Source organism: Nannospalax galili, unplaced genomic scaffold (genome assembly GCF_000622305.1).
Source record: "Nannospalax galili isolate Female #2095 unplaced genomic scaffold, S.galili_v1.0 scaffold384, whole genome shotgun sequence".
Classification (NCBI taxonomy): Eukaryota; Metazoa; Chordata; class Mammalia; order Rodentia; family Spalacidae; genus Nannospalax; species Nannospalax galili.
The window spans coordinates 2,866,234-2,892,710 of NW_008352648.1; the positions used below are offsets into that span (position 1 = coordinate 2,866,234).

General features: G+C 40.9%; 1 protein-coding gene across 12 annotated transcripts in view; it reads right to left on the reverse strand.

Moving 5' to 3' along the window:
* The window catches only part of Cpeb3 (cytoplasmic polyadenylation element binding protein 3), a 213,935-nt gene that overhangs the window by 60,513 nt on the left and 126,945 nt on the right, over positions 1–26,477 (reverse strand). For all 12 annotated transcript variants that reach the window (XM_008849611.2, XM_008849616.3, XM_008849615.3 and 9 more), the window contains one exon: positions 1,503–1,621. In XM_008849611.2, the coding sequence (XP_008847833.1) occupies positions 1,503–1,621 (119 nt within the window). The remainder of the gene's footprint in view (positions 1–1,502; positions 1,622–26,477) is intronic.

A 26,477-nucleotide genomic window follows, 5' to 3' on the forward strand; every position in this document is an offset into this window, starting at 1 on the left:
TCCCACATCATACACAGGCCTGTTTAAATAAAGCTCAAAGTTTACAAAGGTTCCCTACTCTTTTCTCACCTGTTTCCCTACCTGTATCACTAAATGTGTTCAACATTGTCATTATTGTTATCCAAATTTGGCAATGGTCTCAGAACTTTACAATTATAGTGGCACTTTCACACTGGGTAAAGCCTATATTTCTTTTTTAGCATTAAGTTTCTGCTGTGACATAATACCCTCATTCTGTAGCACTTCCCTCTTCTGCTTATACACTAATCCCTCTCCTCTCAGGTGGCCTAGTCCCAGTGCCATTCTTTTACGACCAGTTAAAAACTCTATTCTTCCCAATGGATGGGGCTGTATAGCTGAGGTCTAACAGTGCTGTCCTGAATCACAGCACTATGCAGAACTGATAGTGCCAGACAGTGACATTTGCACAAGCACCTGGCCTCTACCCAATGCTTCCATATTCATTTCCCACTCATCTGAGCCTCTCAACAATCCAGGAAAGAAGAACTGTTCTTCCCATTTTCTAGCTGAGGAAACTACAATTCAGCAAGATCAGATGACCTTCTTCAGAGCCAAGCAGATATGTAAGTAACTGAGCTAAGCCTCAAGCTGGAAACATCTACATCTAACCCAGCTCTTCTCCCAGACACATTTCTAAGAATACACTTCACCACCAAGCAAGCCCCAGTATCTCTGGTGCAAGTTTGCAGCAGCTGCTACAGGCCCTGTGATATAGTTTTAGCCTCCTGTCCATTCCACATCCCTAGGTTTATTGTTTCCCACTCTTAGCACCAAGCCTTTACACACAAACTCATTCTACCCTGAGCCCTGCCAACTTCCCATGGATTCTTAGCACTGCCACATTAACCAAGTTTTCTTCTGCTTTGAGCATGGCCTTGCCCCTTCTCTACAGATACCATGCCACCCAGTGACTTACTCAATAATTCTGAAGTCACAATCTCTTAATCATAAACTCTGTACACGTGCACATTTGTTTATAGTTTCAGCTCCATGTTCTCTGTCTTTCCCTTTTCCTGCCCTGTTAAAATGATTCATTTTAGAGTGGGAGCTGCTGGGCCACTCACTAGCTAGCTATGGATAATGCTCAGTGCAAAGTTTTATATTCAAAGGCACATTACCAATTATAATATTTTATTAATAAACTCCTGTTCTTGATTTGACATAATGGCAGAAAACAGTTGCCATAATCACTAAGAGCACTGTTTGCCTCAATTCAGAGTTTCTCAAGAAGAGTTAGCCTATCAACCTGTAAGTGAAGGACAAGGGAATATTTCTTTAACTGGGGTCCCAAAAGTGCAATGTGAAATTTAAGTAATTTGTTATTAACTTCCCATTACTAACAACAGTCCTAGCTCTACACAGGAAGGTCAACCCCAGTAAGAGGCTCCTGGTTACCAGAATCCCCATAATAAGGAAGAGGAGACAGTTAGTCAAATGTGTATGTGCTCTGGGAAGGCACCAGCTGGCTGCATATTACTTACTGGTTTATCCTTGATGGTGGGGCTAGACACACACAGGTACAGTTTCCCATCTTCTTCTAGGCAGGCATCTATCAAAGCTTGCACTGAGCTCTCTTCCTGGAACAGCAGAAAGGCATAGCCTTGGGAAGAACAAAAACAAAAAGGTGGGAGAAATGAGTACATTAACCTAAACTATCAATGAAAATATTTATAGCAGGCTTGGTGGTTCACACCTATAATCCCAGCACTCAGGAGGCAGAGCAGGAGACCTTTCATGAATTTGAGCTAACCTTAGCTACTCTGGAAATTACAGACTAGGCTGTTACAGACTAGGCTGTAGACTGAGAAATCTATTGCTTCACTGTTAACAATTCTTACTAAAGTCTAGACATTCAAGTGGGGACAGGGACCTGAGATCCCATGTACCAGGTGCTGTGTTAGATGCACATAGACAATTACCTTGTTTAAGAGCCTTAGGTGCCACTGAGCTAGCTGGTAGCTGCAACATTACTTTGTTTAATTCTCATAACTACTCAGGGGAGCAAGTTCAATACACCTCTATGGAATTTGCTCAAAATAGGTCTCATCATCATTGATGACAGCTCAGCACAGGGCCCACGCTATAAATAGCAGTCAGGAAACAAGCATTGCTTGTCTTTCAATCTCCAGCAAACAAGAGCCTTGATTCATGCACAACAGAGATGGACCTTGAAAATACTGTGATGGGGAAAAGAACCTAGGCATAAACACCACGTTCATAGGAGGGAAATCAAGACAGAAAATAGATTAATGTCTTCCTATAACTAGAGTGCTAGAGGGAACACACAGTTACTTTGGGGAATAAGAATACTTTAAAATTGATTGTGGTAACCGATAGCTGTGTAAGTCCCATCAACTGCAAACAGCTCCTCAGCTAAGGGTGGGTCCTCATGAGCCCCTCCCCCACTGATGCTGGAATTTGACAGGCTTGATCTTGTGCAGGTAACTACAGCTGCTGTGGGTTCACAGTGCAATGGCCACATCATGTCTAGAGAGCATTTCACAACCCTTGTCCCCATCCTCCAGTTTTTATATTCTTTCTGCCTCTTCTGCAATGTTTCCTGAGCCTTGTGGGTTGGGATGATATAGATGCCACATCTATGGCTGAGCAATGAGTCACTTATTCTCTGCACTTTGACCAGTAAATATCAACATTAACTGCAGGATTTCCACAGACACAGCCTTTGTGTTGTTTTGTTTTTCTTTTTTTATAATGTGTATGTGTGCGTGCGCATGCATGTGCAAGTGTGCTTTGTGTATGTGTGTATATAGCATTTCTTTGTTGAGACTGGGTCTGGCTATCCCAGGCTGGCCTGGAACTGGCTATGTAAGTCAGAATGGCCTCAAACTTAGAATCCCCCTATTGCAGCTGGGATCAAAGGCATGTGCTACCACACCTGGCGTAAAATATATTTTTTTAACTGACACATAATAATTACACAAATTCTGGTACCATGTGCTATCTGATAAATACAATATATAATGACTGAATTCCAGCTGGGCGTGGTGATGCATGCTTTAGTCCCTGCACTAGAGAGGCATAGGTGGGTGGATTTATGTGAGTTCAAGGCCAGTGTGTGGTCTACATAGTGAGTTCCAGGCCAACTGGGGCTACAGGGAGACCCTGTCTCAAAAAGACCAAAGGAAAAAAAAACAAATAATGATTGAATTCCAATAATTAACACTTTCTTCTTCTTAAACATTTCATTGTGCTGGGAAGCTTCAAAGTCTCTTCTAGTTCTTTATCAAATACACAGGCTGATGCCATTAATCTCAATATACCTCTAGCATGCAAGAGGCAGTGGGTTCAATCCTCATCACCAAAATATAAAATTAAATATATAGTAATAAACTATTGTGCACTATAGTCACCTTTTGATATGACCAGTTTTGTTAAATTCAACCCAGGAACACTTATTGAGTAATTGCTACAGATGGGACACACTCTAGACTATGAGAACAATGAAACGAGGGATATGGGGTTCCTGCTGTCAATAGACTTGCACAGCAGTTAATTTAGACAATTGACTATTCACTACCAAGCTGAGGGAGATGAGTGTGGGCACAGAACCACACTCATTGCTCCACAGGAACCCAGATGAACAAGGACTGGCTTGGGCGAATCAGCAAGACTTCATAGAGGACAGGAGGGGCTCAGGAGGTGACTGGTGCCTGCCGCACATTGACATTCAGGAATGGCAGCTGAGGAGAAGCCCATGCTGAGTGCCTAAGCCTAAGCACATAGAATTTAACCCCTTTACGACCCTCAGAGCACTGCATAATCTCTCATTTGTCATCTCCACACCCAATCCTACTACCAGCCTCAAAGGAAATCATCATCAATACTCTGGTGATGTAAATGATAAGAGAAGGTGAAAAAGCCCTGGACACAACAGATTCTCCCTCATCAATGATGTGTGATAGTCAACTAGCTAAAACTCAAAGTCCGCTGGATCTCTGCCACATAATGACAGTGGCAGTGAACAAGGTCATTCTTATTTCAATCTTTTCTCCATGACTTCATCTACTATACAGAGTATCAAGCAAGGAAAGCAGGCAAGATCAGCTACTGCCCAACCCACCAGAATGAACAGCAAAGCAAACAGAAAGGTGAAGGGTGAACAATTGCTTAAAGAGAGAGACTGCCAAGGCGGGAGGATTCAGAGCTGTTTTCCTCTGCTTTGTTTCCAGGATCAAGAGAAAAATAAAATACAACTGCAAAAGTAGAGAAGAAAACAGCTCATCTTCCATGTTCTTTCTGTTTTGTAAACAGTATCAAACTATCACCAAGTTCGAGAAGAATCTACTGGAAATTCAGTGTTTTCATTTAATGTGAGAACATCAGTCCTCTGACAAACAGAATGTTAGACATGAGTAAGTTTACAATGTAAGCATCACAGAAGAATGTCTCAGCAGGTCCCCTCAAACCTCCTGCCTGACCAGCTTTACTTCTGGCACAGAAGGTCAGAAGGTACACATTGGGCATCTTGCCCTTAAAGAGAGAAGCCCGTCAGTTTAGGCACTGTACACAAGCACATCAAAAAGGCCTGGTGCAGGGCTGTGCTCAGTGGGCTGGGACTGTCTCTAGCTCCTTGCCTGTGGAAGGTCTCCAAACTGGCTGCTCATCCTCTGACATCTTCTACATAAATTTAGTTTAGAGTTGACGTTGGGCATCAGATGAAAGGGAGATTATTTCTCCACAGTAGCTAAGCAGCTACCACAAAAGTATACAGACTTTCACTTAGATTTCTGTCACAGCCATAGAAGTCTATAAAGGCTGTAGAGTCAGAACAACTGGGAGTTTCAAGGAGAAGCCTTGTACAAATAGTACTATCAAGAGAAGTATCTGAAAACTAACTCCCTCACTTTTCCAGAGAATGGTCCATAATAGGTTACCAATTTCTCCCCCACCACACACTTTCTTTGAAATAGGGTCTCATGTAACCTATGCTGGCCTTGAACTTGCTATGTAGCGGAAAATGAACTTAAACTTCTGATCTTCCTGTCTCTGTCTCCCAAGTGAGGGGATTACAGGTATGTGGCATCATGCCCAAATAAAAAATAATTTCTTGGGCCTGGAGAGATGGCTCAGTGGTAAGAACACTGGTTGTTCTTGCAGAAGACCTGGGTTCGAATCCCAGCACCCACATGGCAGCTAACAACTGTGTGTAACTCCAGTCCCAGGGGATCTGACAGCCTCTTCTGACCTCTGAGGGCACTGCATGACATGGGTGCACTTATCTATATGCAGGCAATACATGCATACACATAAAATAAAAATAATAAAAAAAAGAAAAAGTTTCTTTTTTATTTTTTGTGTTTTGTGGTACTAATTAAGCCCAAAACTTAGCACATTAGACAAGAACTCCAAAACTGAGCTATATCCTCAGGCTCAGTTTATTTATTTCTTTAGTTATTTAATTTTTGGAAACAGTCTCATGTAGCCCAAGCTGGCCTCACCAATTTTTTTAGGATGGCTCTGTTACAAGTAATCCTGTGTCAAAACAATCTTCACCCAAAGGTTAGAGAGCTGCCTGTCTCTAGAATGACAATACTATGTAAGCACTACAGAGGAGGGATGTGGCTGAACACTAGTCTGAGTTACAGCCCCCAAATTTCCTTCAATTCTACTTCCTAGCTTTGGCCTTAGTCAAAGCAAGACACCAGAAACCTCCAAATTACCAATGTAAACAATTTTATGACCTAAAGCACCTGAAAACAACAGATACCAGGGATTTTTTTTTTTTAACTCAAGAAGGAAATATTCGTCAAAACCATTTCTCTTCCCTTTCTCTCTTTTTGTTTCTCCTCCAGGGTCTCATTTAGCTCAGGCTGCCCTAGAACTTACTATGTAGCTGAAGATGACCTTGAACTTCTGATCCTCCTACCTCTACCTCCCAAGTGCTAGATTATAGGCATCAGTCACTACTGGTTCCCCATTTCCCTTTTGATCTTGAAAAATTTAAGGCCAAAATAAATAAGCAGAAAAAGATCCCTTCAAGAATAACAAGCTTGCCAGAAGGGCATGGTGGCGCAAGCCTTTAGTCCCAGCACTCAGGAGGCAAAAGTAGACACAGACAGATCTCTATGAGTTCAAGGCCAGCCTGGTCTACATAGTGAGTCCCAGGCTAGCTGGGGCTACAGAGAGACCCTGTCTCAAAAAAGAGCAACACAGTAGCTGAGCATGAACATAATTAGCATCCCAGAATTTGGGAGGGAGAAGCAGCAGGATCTTTGAGAATCTAAGGCCAGCCTGGTTTACATAGTGAGTTGAAGGCTCAGGGCTATACATTGAGACTCTTTCTCTTTAAAAAAAAAAAAAAAAAGCCAGGCGTGGTGGCACACGCCTTTAATCCCAGCACTGGGGAGGCAGAGGCAGGTGGATCTTTGTGAGTTTGAGGCCAGCCTGGTCTACATAGTGAGTTCCAGGACAGCTGGGGCTACAAGAAGACCCTGTCTCAAAAAGACCAAAAAAAAAGACAAAAAAAGAGGGGAGGGGGCAGTAAGATGGCTCTGCATATAAAGGAACTTACTACATAAGCCAACAAACAACCTGAATTCCATCTCAAGAACCCATGTAAAGGTGGAAGGAGAGGACTATAAAGTTGTCCTCTAACTTCCACACATGAGCCATGGCATACCCTATACCTCCAGCACTTGTGAGGCAGATCACTGTTGAGTTCTAGGCCAGCCAGGGTTATACAGTCACAAAAAAAAACCCAAAACCCACATGAAAGTAGAAAGAGACTAGTTAGGAAGAGGACAAGGATCAATGGGAGGGAGGGAATAAGAGAGGGTAATGGAGGCCAGGCCTGGTGGCACACGCCTTAAATCCCAACACTAGGGAGGCAGAGGCAGGTGGATCTCTGAGCTCATGGCCAGCCTGTCTCAAAAAGACAAAAACAAAAACAAAAAAAGAGGGTAATAGGGTGAATAAGATCAAAACACATTATATATTATAATGCATGAAAATGTCAAACAAACCCTATTTTATTATGTCTCAAAAAGACAAAAAAAAAAGTCTGTTAGCTTATTTCATCTTCACAGTAACTTCAAGAAGTAAATACTCTAACCACCATTTCACAGATACATAATTCAAGAAAATTCTCAGGTTCAAACTAGGAACTGAATTTGGGGTTCAAACTTCAGTCAGATTCCAGAGCTCCCACTGTTCTCCATTCATTTATACTGTCTCACCTAAAAATGACAAGATAAAAACTTCAATATCACTAAAGACTTGCCTTTATTTTTTTGCATGAAACATCGTTTAAATGATTGTTGGCACACCAAAAAAATAAAAGCTAATGAACCAGTTCTTGAGTTCTATTACCTGGTCAGTCTGATTTCAATGAACTAGCAGCAGCCCAATCAATTATCCCAGAATCCACTGTTGTAACCCTTAGCCAGGTAGACCAGCTCTAAGACTGGCTACTACTTCATACAAATTACAAATAACTGTTTTCTTTTTCCAGATAAAGCTTTTAAGGTAGCCTAAGGGGGAATTATTTAAATTCTTTCTTCAAAGAATTATTTTAAATGGTACTTGAACTGAAACACAAAAAATAGGTAGTACAAATTCATTAAATCTTAGAAATACGAAGTAAAAAAGATGAAATTTTTGGATAAGTCTTCATAAAAAGCTGGATTTATTACTCTCTAAAAAGTGAAAAGACCCACTATAGTGTGAAGAAATGATGTAATGTCTTCCACAAAAACAAAACTTGGGCTTTGCTGAGGCTTCCTCTTCTAAAGGGCATTTTCAGTGTCAACCGTTGGAACAGGTACTTCCTTCTATCTGTTTATGCAGTAGTTTTTGTGGATTTCTGGCCAGATAGCACAAGATGACATCCAGGCCTCATCCCTATTCTGCTGGAAGTAGATGTGGAGATGGCCATCTTCTTCCTGGTCTCTTTCTCCAATTCACAACCACAGACTCCTTTGCCGTGAACAATTTTCTTTTTGTAGGCAGTAGGTACTATCAGCTTGGGCTCCTGTTTTGGCTTTCTTAGGCCTCCGGTTTTCACTTGGGAACATCAGATACCTTGAAGGCCTACTTCTCAACCTATAGCAGCTACTGGATCCCTTAGCAACCAGCTGGCCATGGGTTACAGACTCAGAGGCTTCCTTAATCTATGTAATGGTCCGTTATGTCAGCTGACCTACCACCCATGATCTGTATTTGCCTTTAAAATGTTACTAGTGATTTACAAGTGCTAGCAACAAATGAGAAGAAAATTCCAGTTTGTGGGCCTGTGTCCTGGATGTACTTGTAAAATGATTGCAGACCAACATACGGACTTCCGATCAAGTGAGACTAGCCCCAGAAGGAAGGGTCCATGGCTTGGATTGGCAGAGAGCTATTACCTCTCACAAAATTCAAGCTCCCTAATCATGAATATCCTTCCTAGAGAGACCTGAAGGGCACTTCTCTAGCCAGAGCTGCCTGAGTTCAGACTTTTTTTTCCTATATAAACAGTCTGTTCCAAACATTCACTCTGACCTTGGTTTTCAGGTCAGAGGATTTACCTGGTTTGCCACAGAAGAGGTGTCTTTGGATTCAGTTCAAGAGAACCAAAAATATCTAGGCGGTGCAAGGGGTGATACTAAATGATGACATGACAAAGATGAATAAAACCAAAGGCAGACCCAGCCCTGCTAAAACTAAGGATTATATCCTCTGCATATAAGGATACAAATAAATGACTACCAACATTTAAAGTGTTATACTTTGGGTATGTCCTATAGAACACTAGTAAGAAACACTGGAACAGACTTATCCAACCAACCCAGAACTCACAGGGCAAAAGCCAGATCTAGCTGGAGATGATTACTTTTCCAGGAAGTAAGGGCAAGGCAAGTTCACGAAAGAGTGCAGGCCACAGTATGGAAAGGCCAAGGGCCAGACTCACTTGGAAAACAGTAAGCAGAGTTGTGGGTTAGAGCATAGGGCTGGGGCTAAATGAATCACCTGCCTGCTACCTAGACAACACTGTGGGTCTATGAACTGGATCTCTTATTTATTTCCCTGTTGGACTAGAATACCTGACCTCCAAGATGTTTTCAACACTTATGTACCACAGGTACTATAGGGGCAAACTCCAGGAACTTGCATGCTAATATACAAAGAGGTTAGGAGGGAAAAGTAGAGAACTCTCATCTAGAAATAGTGCATTAAAATTCCTAAGAATAGTTCTTAAAACATACTTTTAAATGTTAAACTTCAGAGAAGAGAGATTATTTTCAGTAAAGAAAGACACAGAGAAATCAGGAAATACTTTCTATAAGCAGAGCCAGATCTTAATGGATACATTGTGAAAACATGGATAGAACATTCCAAGGGAAGAAATTAGCCTTCATTAAAACACAGAGACGGCTCTGCAAACATTCGAGTCCTGGATTCCTAAACATCCTCCTTGGAGTCAGGACCAAAACACATTTCTTTGACTGTATTTACTACATAGAGCTGGGACAAACACACTGGTGTTAGTCTATTTTGTGCTTCCCATTAACACTAATAATTGCTTCTTTGTGGGCTTGTTGTGGGTGGGCAGGGGTGCGAGTAGTTGGGAATGAATGAGAAAACAAGCAGGCTAAGTAGAACCACCTCAGAGATGAAAACTGGCAGTGTACCATGTTCTTAGTCAGGTCCTGCAGCCCAGGGCAGTGACCTGGAGAGTCAGGCTTGAAATCTCTGTTTATGTAATCACAATTCTCTATAAAGAGGGCCTTGTGAAGTCTGCCAATCTGTCTGTTCTAGTTGCCATCCGTTCTAATAAGCACCTGACCAGGGAAAACAGACCAGACTGAAAGCATAGAAGGGAACTGGTCAAACTAGTTGGGTGATTTTTATTATCACTAACTATTACATTTTTCACGAGCTGGTTGGGGGGAGAACTAATATAATTTAACACTTAATAATCCTAAAAAATTTGGTAGTGCTTATGTGCACTGTCGCATGTAATCTTAACAACCTAGTGAGAAGCATTAACTCAGATGAGTAAACTGAGGCTCAGAGATTAAATTACTCAATTCTGTATGTCATATAGCTAGTAACTATTGGTGCAATTATTGCTTTCTCTCACTGGCTTCAGTTGACTGGTGAGTTGCTTTAATCCAATAGACTCATCCCTACAGATAGATGAAATTTCAGTCAGATCCTGCTCATACATTGCCTGGACTCTGACAGTCTAATTTCTTTTCTTCTCTGAACCTTAGCTTCTTCAGATTGGTTCTTGATTCAGCTGACAATGTATTTTTTTTCCTCTATGACAGTTGCCCCATCTCAAGACTAAGGTCATTCATTCTCTCTCCTGTGAGTGTGTGTGTGTGTACACTGGTTGTCCAGCAAGTCAAGGATCCTCCTTTCTCTACCTTCCCCAGTGCTAAGATTACAAGTGTGTGCCACCATATCTGGCTTTTTTAATGTGGGTTCTGGTGACCAAACTCAGGTCCTCTTGCTTGCATGGTAAGCACTGTAACTCAACTGAGCTATCTCTCCAGCCCTAGATTCCCATTTCATTATCCTCTCTGCTGCCTTTCAAATTTGCATTTCATTTCAGTTTTCTTTTCCAAAGAAAAGCCTCATCAAGAGTAGTTACAGTTTCTCTGAATTAAATAAGCACCTGCCCTTTCCCAGCACCCCTGCCTGGGCACAGCACAGCATGGATCGCTGTGACCTTGTACAAGCTGTCTCTTATTTCTGCAGTTGCTCAAGCTTTGTCCTGTGGCCAGTACACTTCTAATGCCTTCCTCTTTCTGTGCAGTTCCCCTAACTTTAAATGCTTTGCAATCAAAGAAAAAAATGCATGGTTCATCTTTAGTACAATGCTAAGAAGACAGGTGTTTAATAAAACAATTTAAGTGGAAATATACTAAGATTTTAAAAGTAAAAATAAATGCTGCTCCAGCTGTCAAAATTGAACAAGACAAAAAGCCCACCTGCCTGCTACCATACAGTGCATTTTTTCACAAGAAAACCACTCCCTGGAAAGAAAACTGTAAGCAAATCAAATATTAAAATATTTTATATTCTTAATCCAATTAAGAATATTAGCACTACCAGCCAAACCTTGCATGTATAAAAGGAAAATTAAAAAAAGTACTCAAAGAGTTTAATTATAGACTGTAAAAGATTAAACATATGCTAAAATCACTAGGCTTCCAACTGATCGGTTTACATAACCCAGAAAATGGAAAAACTCAGAATCTGAGCCTAAAATAACACTGACTTTTTTCCATTCAAAGGATACTACAGGGCGAAAAATGTGAAGTCTTAAAAAAATATTTATTATTGTTTATGTGTCTGAGTGTATTGCCTGCACGTCTGTGCAGTACATACACCGGTGTTGTGCAATGGCCATGGAGGTCAGTTCCAGTGTCTGATTCCCCAGGAACTGGAGTTACAGACAGGTGTTAGCTGCCATGTGGGTGCTAGGAATCGAACCTATGTTCTTGGTAAGAGCAGCCAGTGCTCTTAATCACTGAGCCATCTCTCCAGCCCAATATATGAAGCTTTAAAACATTTCTTTCCAAAGCCAGGTTTAGGACAAACTGAAGGAAAGTGAAATAGATGCTACACTCTAGCCCACCACAGCTACAAGGACCTATGCCTGCCTTTTTTTCTGTCCCTCCAACACTTCTTTAGCTGGCTGGCTCAGCATCAGTCTGGATCCCACGTGGCCTGCCTTGTGCCTGGTTCACAAAACATCTTGGTATTATATAAACTTCCACAACTGCATGATTTAGTCACAAGGTCAGCAGGCAAGCCAGTCTGGCCAGAACAGAGGAAATACATGATCACAGCTGAACCAGCCACTCAAAAGCACTTGCGTTCCCAAAGTGAAAGGGCATCATTAGCACCATGGCCTGGGTCATTCCTGTGGAAAGCCTGTTATTACTCCTATTCACCTAGTTGTGCCCTGGTCCTGAGCCTTGGACTGTCAAAACTAACACCAGCTGCCCAAGCAAGATGAGGATTCCAGGCTCCTCCACTACATTGACAGTGTGACTGATTCTGAAGTTTTAGAGGAACATGGCTAATATCTGAGGCTCGCTATTGCCCTTGCTTCTGCCCAGAGGCCTTGGCCAACAGTGGTAGTACAGCTGTTTTCCATGGCTAGATCCTCTCTGTGGTCTTTTCTCACAAGAGGTGAGGGTATACCAGTATCAGTGGCAGGGGCTTAGTGCAGAGCCAGGGATACAAAGCTCAGGACTGGTAAACATTTTTGGGTAGCTCCAGTGACAGCAATTTTGAACAAGAGGCATTCTCCCAAGAGACATCAAGGGAAGTTATACTAAACATGTCCATCATTAACCTTTGTCCTGCCAAGTTATCTTCCTAGATGTAACAGTCACAGCCCCATGCTCGAGGAAGCAAAGCTGAGCTGGTTCTTGTAATAAGCAGTCAATGAATCCAGGGCTCTATTTAGAAGATAAACTTATGTTATAATTAGATATTAAAAGACAAATTGGGGGGGATGGTTCAGTGGTTAAGAGCACTGGCTGCTCTTGCAGAGAATCCAGGTTCAATTCCCAGCACCCATATGGTAGCTAACAACCATCTATAACTCCAGTTACATGGGATCCCACACCCTCTTCTGGCCTCTATGGGCACTGAATGACATGGGTGCACTTACACACATGCATGCAATACACTCATGCAATACATATTAAGAGAACAATATACCAAATGTTAGAGATGATGTGGGGAAAGGGGAATGCTCATTCACTGCTGGTGGGACTGCAAACTTGTTCAACCCCTATGGAAAGCAGTGTGGGGCTGGAGAGATGGCTACAAAGTAGAAAACTACAAATGGGGGCTGGAGAGATGGTTCAGCGGTTAAGAACACTGGTTGTTCTTGCAGAAGACCCGGGTTCGAATTCCAGAACCCACATGGCAACTAACAACTGTCTGTAACTCCAGTTCCAGGGGATCCAACAGCCTCTTCTGTCTTCTGTGGGCATTGCATGAAACGGGTGCACTTACCTAAAAAGCAGGCAATACACACATACACATAAAATAAAAGTAATAATGAAAATATTAAAGAAAAAATTACAAACAAACATACCATTTGACCCAGTTATACCACTCCTTGGCATATACCCAGAGAACTCATCCTATTGCAAAGACACTGTACATCCATGTTTGTTTCTGCTCTTTTCAGAACAGCTAAGAGACAGAAGCAACCTAAGTGTCCCTCAACTGACGAGTGGATAATGAAGATATGGTTCATTTATAAGATGGAGTTTTACTCAGCAGTAAAGAAAGATGAAATCATGAAATTTGCAGGTAAATGGATAGAACTAGAAACTGTTATACTAAGTGAAGTAACACATTCAGAAAACAAAAACGACGTGTTCTCCCTCATAGGTGGATCTTAGCACCAAATCCTGATAATGAGTATGTATCCACACGTAAGTACAAGAGCCAGGATAATGAAAAGGAACCAGGGAGGTAAAGGAAAAGAAAGAATACAGTAGGAAACAGGCATTAATAAGGGAGATATAGATAAAAATGAGGTTATTTTAAGGGGGGTGCTATACAAGGAACCTTGGGGATAAAGGGAAAGAAGGAGCTCAAGAAAGGTGGGACCATAGGAGAAGGGTATTATTAAGGGAGAAATGGGGAAAATGGGGACACTTTAAATAGGGAAACCACGGTGGATGGGTTAGACAATGCAAGAGATAAATAATGCGCAGCTAGTTTTAAAAAAACAGAGGGAACCATATTAATTGAACATCCTACTGACAAATTACACATACAACTAGCTCAAGGAATATAATACATGTCTGGGCAAGGTTTATCTGAGAACATTTGGTTTTTTTACCCAAGGTTTATATCCATAGCACATGGCAACTAAAAGTACCAGACTGGTGGAACTAACCTTCTTGGATGTCTAACAGCTATATCTTAGGCCTATACTAATTTGGCCAGAGGGACATAAAGGACAGTTTTTGCTCCTTGCCCACCTAGGTCAACTAAGCTCCAGGGGACTATGGGCATCTCTCAAAATGTCCTGTAACTGTGGTGAGTCACCCATCTTGATCAAGGAGGCCATGGAGAGCCCACCAAATGGGATCAGTATCCAGTCTAGTCTACAAAAATGAAGGTCAACAACAGAGGAAACATTTCCTCCATGCTTCCAAGTGGAGCCAGCCATGGTTGAGCAGGAGCTTTGACTTATCTTCACATAGATGGAACTGGTAAAAGGGGCCAGGGGCTCCTTCCAAGCCCATGTGACCCCTGAGGAACAGATCCTCAAATGACCTTAAGAGTAAAAATAAATTGGTTTATCTGGGCCAACTGTATGGTCTTAAACACCCAAAAGGAAAGTATAACCAAAGATGAAAGGGATCAATATAATTCTTCAAGAATCCATGTGTATAGCTAAAAATAAATATTAAAAGATGAAATTGGGGCTGGAGAGAAAGCTCAGCAGTTAAGAACACTTGATGTTCTTCCATAGGACTTAGGTTTGATTCCCAGCACCCACATGGTAGCTAACAACTGTCCCTAACTCCAGTCCCAGGAGATCTGACACCCTCTTCTGGACTCTCTGGGGCATTGCATGCACGTGGTGCACTTACTTAGATACAGGCAGGACACTCATACACACAAAAATAATAAACAAAATATTAAAAGACAAACTAGACCAATCAAATTCCTTCTCTCTGGAATTTAAGTTAATAATATGAAAACACTGAGTTGAATCATGGTGAAACACAGCAATGGACAATTCGGAGCTCCTAGTGCTGCTCCTGCACCTTAGTACAACCTCCATGACATTTGGACATAGCAAAGCTCCTGTTCTTGGGTTTCCCTTGCCACTTATAACCATATCCCTGATTTGACATAGCACTCTGATCCATGTAGTCAAAGAATTCAACTATAAGGCAGCTTCTCCAGGCCTAGAAATGGTGAGGTATCACCAAGGAGGGAGAATCTCATGGCTTAGCTGTAGCTGAAAGGTAGAAAAGCTCAGACCTACAACCCCAACTTAAGCCACCTCTTTGGAAAAACCCCAGCTACATGAGAGTGACAAACAGAATACAAGGACTCAGGAAACGACAAGGGACACTTTGGTCTTCAAGAGGATATGAAAATGTACCTTGAGGCATATAACTTAATTTGTTAATTTATATATAATTTCTAGTCTTATAAATAATATATTATATAGCTTAAATTTGTCTTCCTTTGCTACAAATGATCTATGCCAGCAAAAACAAATTAAGAAATCACTTCCTTAAAAAAAGAAAGAAAAGAAATAACTTCCTTTATTTTACCAGGTAAAGTAATATAAACTACTGATCTGCCAGGTTCAAGCCAGTCCAATAAAAGCTGTGTATACTTATGAAGACTTCTCTTTCAGTTCAAAAACAAAAGGTTGGAGGGAGCTGGAGAGATGGCTCAGCAATTATGAACAATTGCTGTTCTTCCAGAGAATCTAGGTTCAGTTTCCAGCACCTCTGTCATGCAATGCCTGCAGATACCAAAAGAGGGCCTCATATCCCCTAGAACCAGAATTACAGATGGTTGTTAGCCACCATGTGGGTGCTGGGAACTGAACCTGGGTCCTCTGGAAGAACAGCAAGTGTTCTTAACTGCTGAACCACCTCTCCAGACCCCTCTAACCTTTAAAACAAAAATTTTTTTATTGAATTTTTGTGTATTTCATACAGAAAATCATCTTTATACTCCCTTCCCCTTTGGTACCCTCCTATAGTCTTTCCACTGGAGTTCATACATTCTGTCATTTGTGTTAAGGCCTATCATGTAAAGTTAGTGTCCCCAGATGTCCCTCAGCGCAAGTTCATCCACTGGGATCTAGTCAGCCTATCTAGAGTCCCTCCCTTGAAGAAGATCAGCTCTTCCTCACCCAGCAGTAATCAGCTGCCAATAACTCTTCAGCTATGATTGGGGTCTGCTATTCATTTCCACAGTTCTGTCCTGAGTTTTTGTCTGCTTAAGTTTACATGAGTCTTGTGCATACTGATACCATTGCTGTAGGTACTTATGAGAAGAGTTGTGGGAGCCTGTAGGACTATTTCAGTATGGTCGTGCATCTCCTCCTGGATTTTAATATAGGAGTCCTGTCCAAGGACCCACACTCTGCAAACTCATTCTCTGTTTTTTGGCCATTTGTGATTTGGATTCCTGGCCCTCTGTTGCATGAGGGAGCTTTATTGATAAGAGTTGAAAGATGCATTAGTGTTCTCTGCATCCCTTGTTCTATGTTTCAAGAGTCATAGGTATAGAGTTTGCATCCTAGATGTGACACTTAGACTTGGGAAATTTACAGACATCTCGGTGTGTGTGGCCAGTTGTGGAACTCTGTAATTATCTCTGTCTCTTGAAAAAGAAACTTCTTTGATGGGTGGTGACTGGGACACTTGTCTATAAATTTAAGGATCCATATTTTGCACATAGTAAGAATTACATTTGTCTAGGGATGTGACAGCCTTGGAATTTTCTTTAAGATCTATGACCTCTCTGGCTATGTGTATTTGGCTAAATTTACAGTACCACATATGAGTTTCCTCCCATTGAGTGGGCTTTAAGTCCAATTAGGTAGCTGTTGTTTACCCCCAAGATAAAAGTGTCACCACTACACCAATGTCATTTTCTGTGCTGGTCACTGATGTTGTTTTTAGGCCTTGAAGCTGGGGTTGGACCACTGTTGAAGTTCTTTCTTAGCAGCTTGTGTAGTGCTCTCCAAAGCTATGAGAGCTAGCCTTCATGGAAGGTGGCTTCCAGGTCAGTTCCAGCTCTCTTGCTCCAAATCCTGTGTCCAAAGTATGTCCTGTTTTCAACAATAATCTTACCATCAAGTTCTAGGAGGCAATCAAGGGCTGTAGCAAGTCTGTGTATAATTTTGGGAGTCTCTTGGACTACCCTGGCCAACAACTCAAAGGACGGTTTCTCCTATCTGGCATTGTTTCTTGTTACATAGTCTTCAGCCATACTCACAGACTCATGTACAGATATTGTATGTGTAATTTTTCAGTAAGTTCTTGGACTAATACACATAAAAAATGATAAATAAAAATATTAAAAATAAAAAAGGTTGGATTAGATTAGGATGATCTTTAAGGAACTTTTCAGCTCTAAAATGTGGTGGGTTTCACTCTCTGAGCACGTAATAAGCCTATTTATCACTTGCAAAGCTGTAGTTCATTCATTTAAAATTATGCGAAGACCAATGTGCCAGGTATAGGGAGGAACTTGGTGGCAGAGAACAATGAACTAAGCATAAAGAAAATACCCTGCTCTGATAAAACTTACATTTTATCAGGAGGCAGAGACAGGCAGATCTCTGTGAGTTCAAGGCCAGCCTGGTCTGTATAGTGAGTTCCAGGTCAGCTGGTGCTACAGGGAGACCCTGTCTCAGAAAAGACCAAAAACAAAAACAAACCAAAAAACCCCAAAACACTTATATTCTAGTTTGGAAAGCAGACAGAAGATGGATACTTGAAGAAAAATAAAATGATGGTAGGAAAGAAATACAATGAGAGTAAGAGGAATAGAGGAAAAGAGGGTAAAGGAGTCCCTACTTTAGATAAAGAAGAAGGGTTTTGCTGTTGCTGTTAAGAGTATCTGAGCAGAAATCGAAGGGAAGAAATGGAGCATTCCATTCAGAAGTCTGGGGAAAGAGTCCCAGACAAAAAGAAGTACCACTGCTCTAAGAGGCCTTAGCTGTCCTGTGTGAGGGACAGTGCGGCTGGGCAGAGTGGAGAATGTCTGTAATTCAAACACAGGAGGCTCATGACTTTGAGGTCAGCCTAGGATACTTAGTGAGACTCTACCAAAAAAGAAAAAGAAAAAGGAAAATGGGGGCGAGGAGAGGGGGAAAAAGCAAAGAGAGCAGCATGGCCCAAGGGGTAAGATGGGCAGTGATGGCAGAAAACAGTCACAATTCAGCAGATCAGATCTGAAAGGAAAAAGATTCAACTTTCAAGTGCATGACTCATACCAGTGTGGTCCCTGGCTTCTGCAGAGGTCCATTAAATGCCAAACAAAAAAGCCAAAAGGTAAGTTCACAGCTGCAGTATGCCCTTTATCTGATGGAGCTAAGCAGAAACTTGCTGCAGATGTCCAAATTAGCATAAACTTCATAAAGAAAATTGCTTTGGGAAGCCATGTGATAGCAAATCCGGAGTCATTAAGATTCTCATCTCTTTTAACTCTAGTTAAGTAGCTTCTAATTTAGCCTAAAGAAAATGACTCAAAAGAAAAGGACCTAGATAGGAATATATGAACAGAAGTATTATTACTAATAGTCTAAATAACTAATAAACAAATAAATTAAGGTAGAGCAATAGTTAGACAGCCTATGACAATCATACAGATACTTTAGGGGAGAAGGGAAGGAAATGTGAATACAGTATCTCAGCTGTGTATAACAACCATATGCACAAAGATATACATGAATAAAGACTGAAAGGAAACAAGGATGATGCTGATGCTGAGAAGGCACCATCATTGTTTATAAAGTAACATTTGCTCAATGAAAACCAGATTGGTTTGTTCTGATTCTCCTGCTTCATAAGGCCCAGATAATTAGGGAACAATAGAAATTATTGGGACAAGGTATGACAAGAGAGCCAAAGTTAACTCTATTTCATGATCTCAGTAACTATTACTAATACAATTTTCTGATTTTTTTCATTTCCTTTACCCTTCTCTATAAGATGACTCTCAAGATATATATGCCTCCAATCCCCATATTTCCTGACAAAGGCCCTTCCCTTTAGAAATCTCCTCTCAGATAAGATACGAGGACAGACCAAATTTTGCATCAAATCATCACATCAACCTGGCTTTCCCTCTGCTCAACAGTACCATGACTCTAGTATTCAGTGGAAGGAATTTCAACACAACCCTACTGCTGAACCTACTGCCACCATGACCCATTCTATCACTAGAACCAGTGATTCCTCTCTCCCCTATTTTAGTAGTATCTCACTGCTACCAAGTCTTCATAAAGCCAATTAGGAAAACCTCTTCACTTCTCAAAAAAATGCCTTCAGTAACACCTGGGTACTAAGCAAAGTAGTCTATGTACAATTTCTAATTTAAGCACAAGAAACTACATGTAGTCATAATCATTATCCTCATGTTTTAGGGAGATTAATAATTGGTTGACAAGGCATGAAACAGGAATTCCATTTAGGTGGTTTGTCTAGAGTCTTCATTTGCATTTGTGGTGGTGTTTGCTTTTTTTAAGTTGAGTTTTTGTGATTTTCATATAGTACAGTTTAATGGTAGAGCCTGCATTCTTAATCAGCAGTTACTCAGCTCAAGTATGAGGCTGATGGTAAGGCTCCTATTTCACTCAGCCTTAATTAAACAAGATCTTGAATATGTCCACCTCTGGGCTATCCTTAATCCTAAACAGGATTAATACAATGCATGTAAGAACCCTGGATGTCACAGACAGGTATGATCACAGCACCTAAGGTGGAGGAGGTCAGGAGTTCAAAGTCATCCTTACCTATATATGGAGTTCAAGGTCTGGCTGGGCTATATGAGACTATGTCTCCAACACCCCCCTGCCCTCCAAAAAGGAGGGGAGGCTGAGGATGTAATTCAGTTGATAGAGTGCTTATCTAGCATGCATGAAGGACAGCATTGTATACCTGTAATCCCCAGTACCAGGGAGATATAGGCAGGAGGATCAGAAGTTCAAGGTCATCTTTGGCAACATAGTAAATATGAGGTTAACCTGGTATACAGGAGACCCTGGTTAGTGTATGTGTAAAACCAATTAAGAATCTTGAGCCAGGTGTGGTGGCACATATCCTGGAGAGGCAAGCGGCTCTGTTCCATCAAGGCCAGCCTGACCTATATGGCCACTTTGAGACCTTGTCTCAAACAAATGGAAACCTTGAACTCATAAGCCAGGCTGTTTTGGATCAAATCCAAGTCTTACTTAAGACCTTGGACAAATTACTCTTTTCTGAACATATTTCTACCTCTATAATATGAGAATAATAAGGGTGCCTACCTTGAAGAATTAGAAAGATTAAATGACATTAAGAACAAAAAACCAGTGACCTATTACCTAACTCACAGTAAACATTAGCCAGCCTAACCTTGCCCACCTGTCTTTTGTTTCCCTATCTATTTCTAAAGGTCAAGGTTTTACACAGCCTACAGTAATCTGTTCTGGATGCCTCAATTATTTCTTTTGCTCCCTTGGTATTGACTACAAGTTGATTTACATCTCAGTAAGAATAACATCATAACATCACATGCAGGAGCTGTTTTAAGCACTTCCAATGAATCTACTCATTTCAATGCTCATCACAACCCTATGAAATAGGTACTATTATTATGCTTTCTTTGCAGGTGATGAAATTCAGGTACAGAAAGGTTAAATCACCTCTCTGAAGTCATATAACTAAGAAGTGTGAGAAGCCGAGCAAGTCTAGAGTCCGAATCTAAACTCTTTATCATTTAATATTTCACATTTGTAATTTTTTTTCCTTTTGTCTTTTTGAGACAGGATCTCCCTGTAGCCCCAGCTGTCCTGGAGCTCACTATGTAGACCAGGCTGGCCTCGAACTCACAAAGATCCACCTGCCCCTGCCTCCCAAGTGCTGGGATTAAAGGTGCGCGCAGCCACACCTGGCTGGCCACAATTGTATTTTTAAGTCTCCTCTGACAAAGGAGGCCATTCTCAAACGCAAGGTCAAACACAGACTCTTCCAGAGACAAGAAAATAAATATTTGATGCACTGATAATTCCAAATGCTTCATGACTATTTGTTTCAAGACCTAAACCTGCTTACATTTATCCTGCTCCCTCACCATCTCTTTTCTGCCCTTTCCTTCCTCCCTTCTCCCTCTTTCCTTTGTTGTATTGGGGACTAAACAAAGGGCCTCACACACGCTAGGCAAGTACCATACCACTGAGTTACACTCACAGTCCTTTTTTTTATGTTTATTTTGAGACAAATTTGAACTTGTACAGGTCTTGAACTTGTAATCCATTGCCTCAGCCTCCTAAGTATCTGGGATTACAGACCTGCACCACCAGGCCTGGCTCACCATCCTTTTTTGAAAGCTTTCTTTAAACTACTTTTACCCACACTATTATAGACATAATAACATATTCATACTGTGGCTAAGACATAGGGCACTACAGGCTTTGGTTCATGCCCTAACCTCTGGGAGAATCTCTCTTTCCAGGACTCAGAATTACAACTCTAGTATTCCAGAACTACAAACCATGAATGCAATCTCAGTAAAGTCTTCCTTAATATGTTGGCTAGAGTTGGATTTCTTTCCAACATCAAGAACTAAATACAGAAAACACAGAACAGTCTTTGGTTTGATTTCGTCAATGGCTCCTGAGAAATATTTTAAGCTGGTATTTCTATTTGACCTGACTCCACTCTCTCTCTAACCCCCTAACACACACAAATACCTCACATCCACTCTCTCTGGGAGATTACATCAATTTACCAAAACACAAAAGCACTACACAATCCATTGAAAATGGTCACAGTTTGCCAGGTCACTGGAGCCTGTGGTAGCACATGGTTCCAATCCCAGTACTTGGGAGGTGAGGCTAGGATGGGCAGTTCGTGGTTTTTGGTTTATTTGTTTTGGTCTTTTTGAGACAGGATCTCCCTGTAGCCCCAGCTGGCCTGGAATTCTCTATGTAGACCAGGATGTCCTTGAATTCACAGAGATCCACCTGCCTCTACCCAGCCAAGGATCAGCAGTTCAATGTCATCCTCAGTTACATAGTGGATTGGAAATCAGCCTGGGCTACATGAGACCCTGTCTCAAACAACAACAACAACAACAACAAAAATGGTTTTGCAAACTTTACTTCAAACTGCAAAAGTTGCAGGGATAATTCTGTTTTGTTTTTTTTTTTCAATAGACATACTTCTAAGAGAAAACCCAAGCTCAATTGCAGAGGGCTCATGATTTCTCCTTTACTTATACATAAGCTTAAAACCCACAACCAAACCAACTGCACCCAATGGCCAACCTAGACAGACTAAGAAAAGCACAGTCAGCAAGAGGGAACAAGTATTAACATGTTAATAATGAGGGAACAACTTACATGTCGCCAACACTGTAAACAGTGGGTAGGAATTCTCAGTTACTTTAATTTTGGAATATATCAAATTTCTTTAAGTTCTCCCAAAATAGGTAAACCTTCAGACTTCAGTTGAGAGCAAAATAAAACAGGAGCCAATAGTCTAATAATTATTTCTCCTCCCTAACCTCAACTACCAGAGAAGTAGTCTTCTCTCAGTGGACTCAAGCCTGACATGCAGAATCAAGAATGGTCTCTTAGATGGGCTCAGTGGTTGTAGAGCTGTTAAACCCTACTACTCAGGCAAGGTATGGTGGTGCATACCTTTAACCCCAGCACTCAGAAACAGAGGCAAGGGGATCTCTGTGAGTATGAGCCCAGCTTGGTCTACATAGTGAGTTCTAGGCCAGCTGGGGCTACAGAGAAGCTCCTGTCTTCAAAAACGAACAAAAAAATTCTATTACCCAGAGAAGCCACAACATTTTCTCTTCAGTTCTTGAAAACAAACTTAAATGCATTATTGTAAGTGTACAGGTAGACAAGACTGATGGCCCAAAAACAATGTGACACAAAAGTATGAATGAGAAAGGTAAAATATTTGACTTGAGGAAAATAAACTGACAGTCCTTTAAAAACCAAGATATGTCACAAATGATGACTTAGTCTGTTCTGCTTTATAAAACTCACTGAGGCTGGTAAGATGTTTCAATAGTAAAAGCACTTGCAGTAGAAGCCTGATGTGCTGAGTTTGATACCCTGAACCCATGTTAAAAAAAAGCAGTGTGTGGTGGTGTGCATCTGTAATTTCAATGCTGCTACAGTGAGATGGGAGGTAGAGACAGGACAAGGGCTGGAAGCTCATGGCCAGCTAGCCCAGAGCACACAACAGGGCAGAAACAAACAGTAAGAGAAACCCTGCCACAACAAGGCAAAAAGAGAGGACAGGCTCCCCAAATTGTCCTGACCTCTACATGCACACTTCAGCATGCAAGCACCCCCATTCACACACACAATCAAACATATCACATACCATACATGCACACACACACACATCATAACACATATACATCATAGCACACATCCTGTCCCCATATCACACATATACTACATACCCATATTACAGCATACAGTACACACACACACACAATCATAGTACATACCTCATACACACAAACATCACACCACAAACATTGCACACATATCCCATACCACAACACAAACCCACACATCACAGGACATACACATCACACCCACATATGCATATCACACACATACAGCATACATACACACACACACACACAATCATAGTACATACCTCATACACACAAACATCACACCACAAACATTGCACACATATCCCATACCACAACACAAACCCACACATCACAGCACATACACATCACACCCACATATGCATATCACACACATACACCATACACACACACACACACACACACACACACACACACCCCCCCATAAACTGCCTCCCTTTGTACTAGATTCCTCAGAAGCTAAATGCAAAGTTTTAAAACAGGATTGAGCCAGGCTGAGCCGGGCATGGTGGCGCACAGCTTTGATCCCAGTACGGGGGGGGGGGTAGGGGGGGATCTCTGTGAGTTGCTCTACATAGTGAGTTCTAGCGTAGCTGGGGCTACAGGAAGACCCTGTCTCAAAAAGATCAAAAAAGTTATTAAAAAATGCAAAAATAACTTGGAGTGGTAGGCCTTTAATCTCACCACTGGGAGATCAAGGCCACTGTGGTCTACAAACTGAGTTCTAGGCCACCTGGGGCTATAGGGACACAGCCTCAAAAAACAAAAAACAACAAAGTAATTTAAAAAGGTATAAACAGGGTAAGTTTAATTTTAATGTTTTATTCAAGCTAATATCAAAAATTATTTTACATGTAAAGAAAATTACTGATATACTTTAAAAGAAGTGAATTTTTTGAAATCCAGCCAATATTTTAGACTTAATACTGTGTTGAACTTGTCACATTTCAAGTGCTCACTAACTACATATGGCTAGCAGCTACCACAGTGCACTAAGCAATTCCTAAATGTAAGTCATGTCAATGAGAAAAAATTAAAACTAGCTAGTTAATGCTACTGCTACCACTGAAAACTGCTTGGGAGAATACAGCTGGATTCTTTCATATCCCTTATGCTAATATAAACTCCAAGCTAAAACAAGAAGTCAGTGTAAGAAAGAAAATAATAAAAGCAATAGAAAAAATATGGGTAGCATTTTATTGCCTTGAAGGGCAAAAGTCTCTGGAAGCATGTTACAAAAACTCAGAAACCATAAAGAAAAATACTGGCAACTTTATTTACATAAAAATTTAATACTGGCACTTCAAAAAACATTAAATATGACTAAAAATATGATAAATGGGGGGAGGTAATTCAAACAAGAGTCAAAATACTTTAAATAATCCTTAATATGGGTTCAGTTGGTACAGTACTTGCCTAATGAAACTCTGGGTTCCATCCCAACACCTCATAAAACTGGGGACACTGGCGTGTGCCTGTAATTCAGGGTCATCATCAGCTACCTAACGAGCTCAAAGCCAGCCTGGGCTACATGAGACTATTTCAAAATAAAAACAAAAAAAGGTTTAACATAAAAGAAGCCTTTACAAAAAGACAAATACCTAAAAAAGTATGGGGGAAACGGTATATCTTTAACAAACAAATAAACAAAAATCAATGGGGATGGGCATGGTGGTACACACCTTTAATCCCTGCAGCACTCTGGAGGCAGAGGCAGGAGGATCTACATGAGATCAAGGCCATCCTGATTTAAAGAGAGAGTTACAGGCCACTTGGGGCTACAGGGAGACCCTGTCTCAAAATAATAACAATAACAATAATAATAAAAAGTTAATGGGACTGCAAAGGGGAGAGAAATGCCAAAAATAGTCAAGTTGGCAAAAATTAAAAAGGAGTAATTTCCCTAGACTGTCAACAAAACCGAATTTTGTAAGCCAAGTACTATTAATGGAAAAGAAATTCACCCTAAGAGGTAATGACAAAGGACTTGGGCTATAATTCAGAAGCAAGGTGATTGCCTAGTGTATATGAGGCCCTGGGTTCAATCCCTAGCACCTCTCCTGCCAAAACCCGGGGTGGGGGTAGGCAAAAAGATGAAGCATGAGACTATGCACTGAAGCATGATTTACAAGAGAAAAACTTAAATACCATCAATGGACTTGATTAAATAAATGACACTCATTGATGACAAAATAGGTTTGTTACAGAAAGATATTAGCATTGTTGGGGAAAATGTAGATCATAAAACAGCATATATATTGCAGTAATGCATATATATAAATTTTTAGATTCCATATAAATATGTATATTAATAATGACGATATTTAACAAAATATAACCAGTAATTATCTTTCACAGACATAAATTTGGGGTGATTATTATGTTTATCTTCCTTTTTATTCCAAATGATCATCTGACACTTTTTATGACAGAATCATTTTCATAATCTTTTCAGCATGATTGTTTTTGCAACTATCACTTCTAGAAATAGCTTTTAAAATTTTTTTAATTTACTTAATTTATTTATTTTATCTTTTGGTCTTTTGAGACAGGGTCTCCCTGTAGCCCCAGCTGTCCTGGAACTCACTATGTAGACCAGGTTGGCCTTGAACTCACAGAGATCCACCTGCCTCTGCCTCCCAAGGGCTGAGATTAAAGATGTGCACCACCACGCCCAGCTGATTTATTTTAATTTTATGTGTATGAGTGTTATGCCTGCATGTCATGCAGTGCCCTCAGAAGACAGAAAAGGGCATCGGATTCCCTAGAACTGGAGTTATGGTAGTTGTTAGCCACCACGCAGGTGCTGGGATTCAAACCCAGGTCTTCTTCAAGAATAGCCAGTGCTCTTAACCACTAAGCCATCTCTCTCCAGCCCCAGAAATACCTTTTACACATGTTATTTTATACACTGTCTTATATGCACCACAATGTGGACAACAATTTCACTTACTGATAAAATACTGGGATTACTAGGAAGAGAGGGCTTGACCCATGCTAGGTAAAGGCTTTCCAGTGTGCATACCCTCAGGTCATTTATACACCTCAGCAACCCTTCACTTATCTCAGTAAGTAAGCTCTGTAAATTCATTAGAACCTTAAAAGGAATAAGCACTGCTTAGTATCCTAAGGAAAAGAATTCTCACACAGGTGGAAATTTTATTTCTTAATGTTATCATGTCTTATAATTATTAAAAAAAGAAAATGAGTGGCTGGGCATGGTGGCACATGCCTTTAATCCCAGCACTCAGGAGACAGAGGCAGGCAGATCTCTGTGAGTTCAAGGCCAGCCTGGTCTACATAGTGAGTTCCAGGACAGCTGGGGCTACAGGGAGACCCTGTCTCAAAAG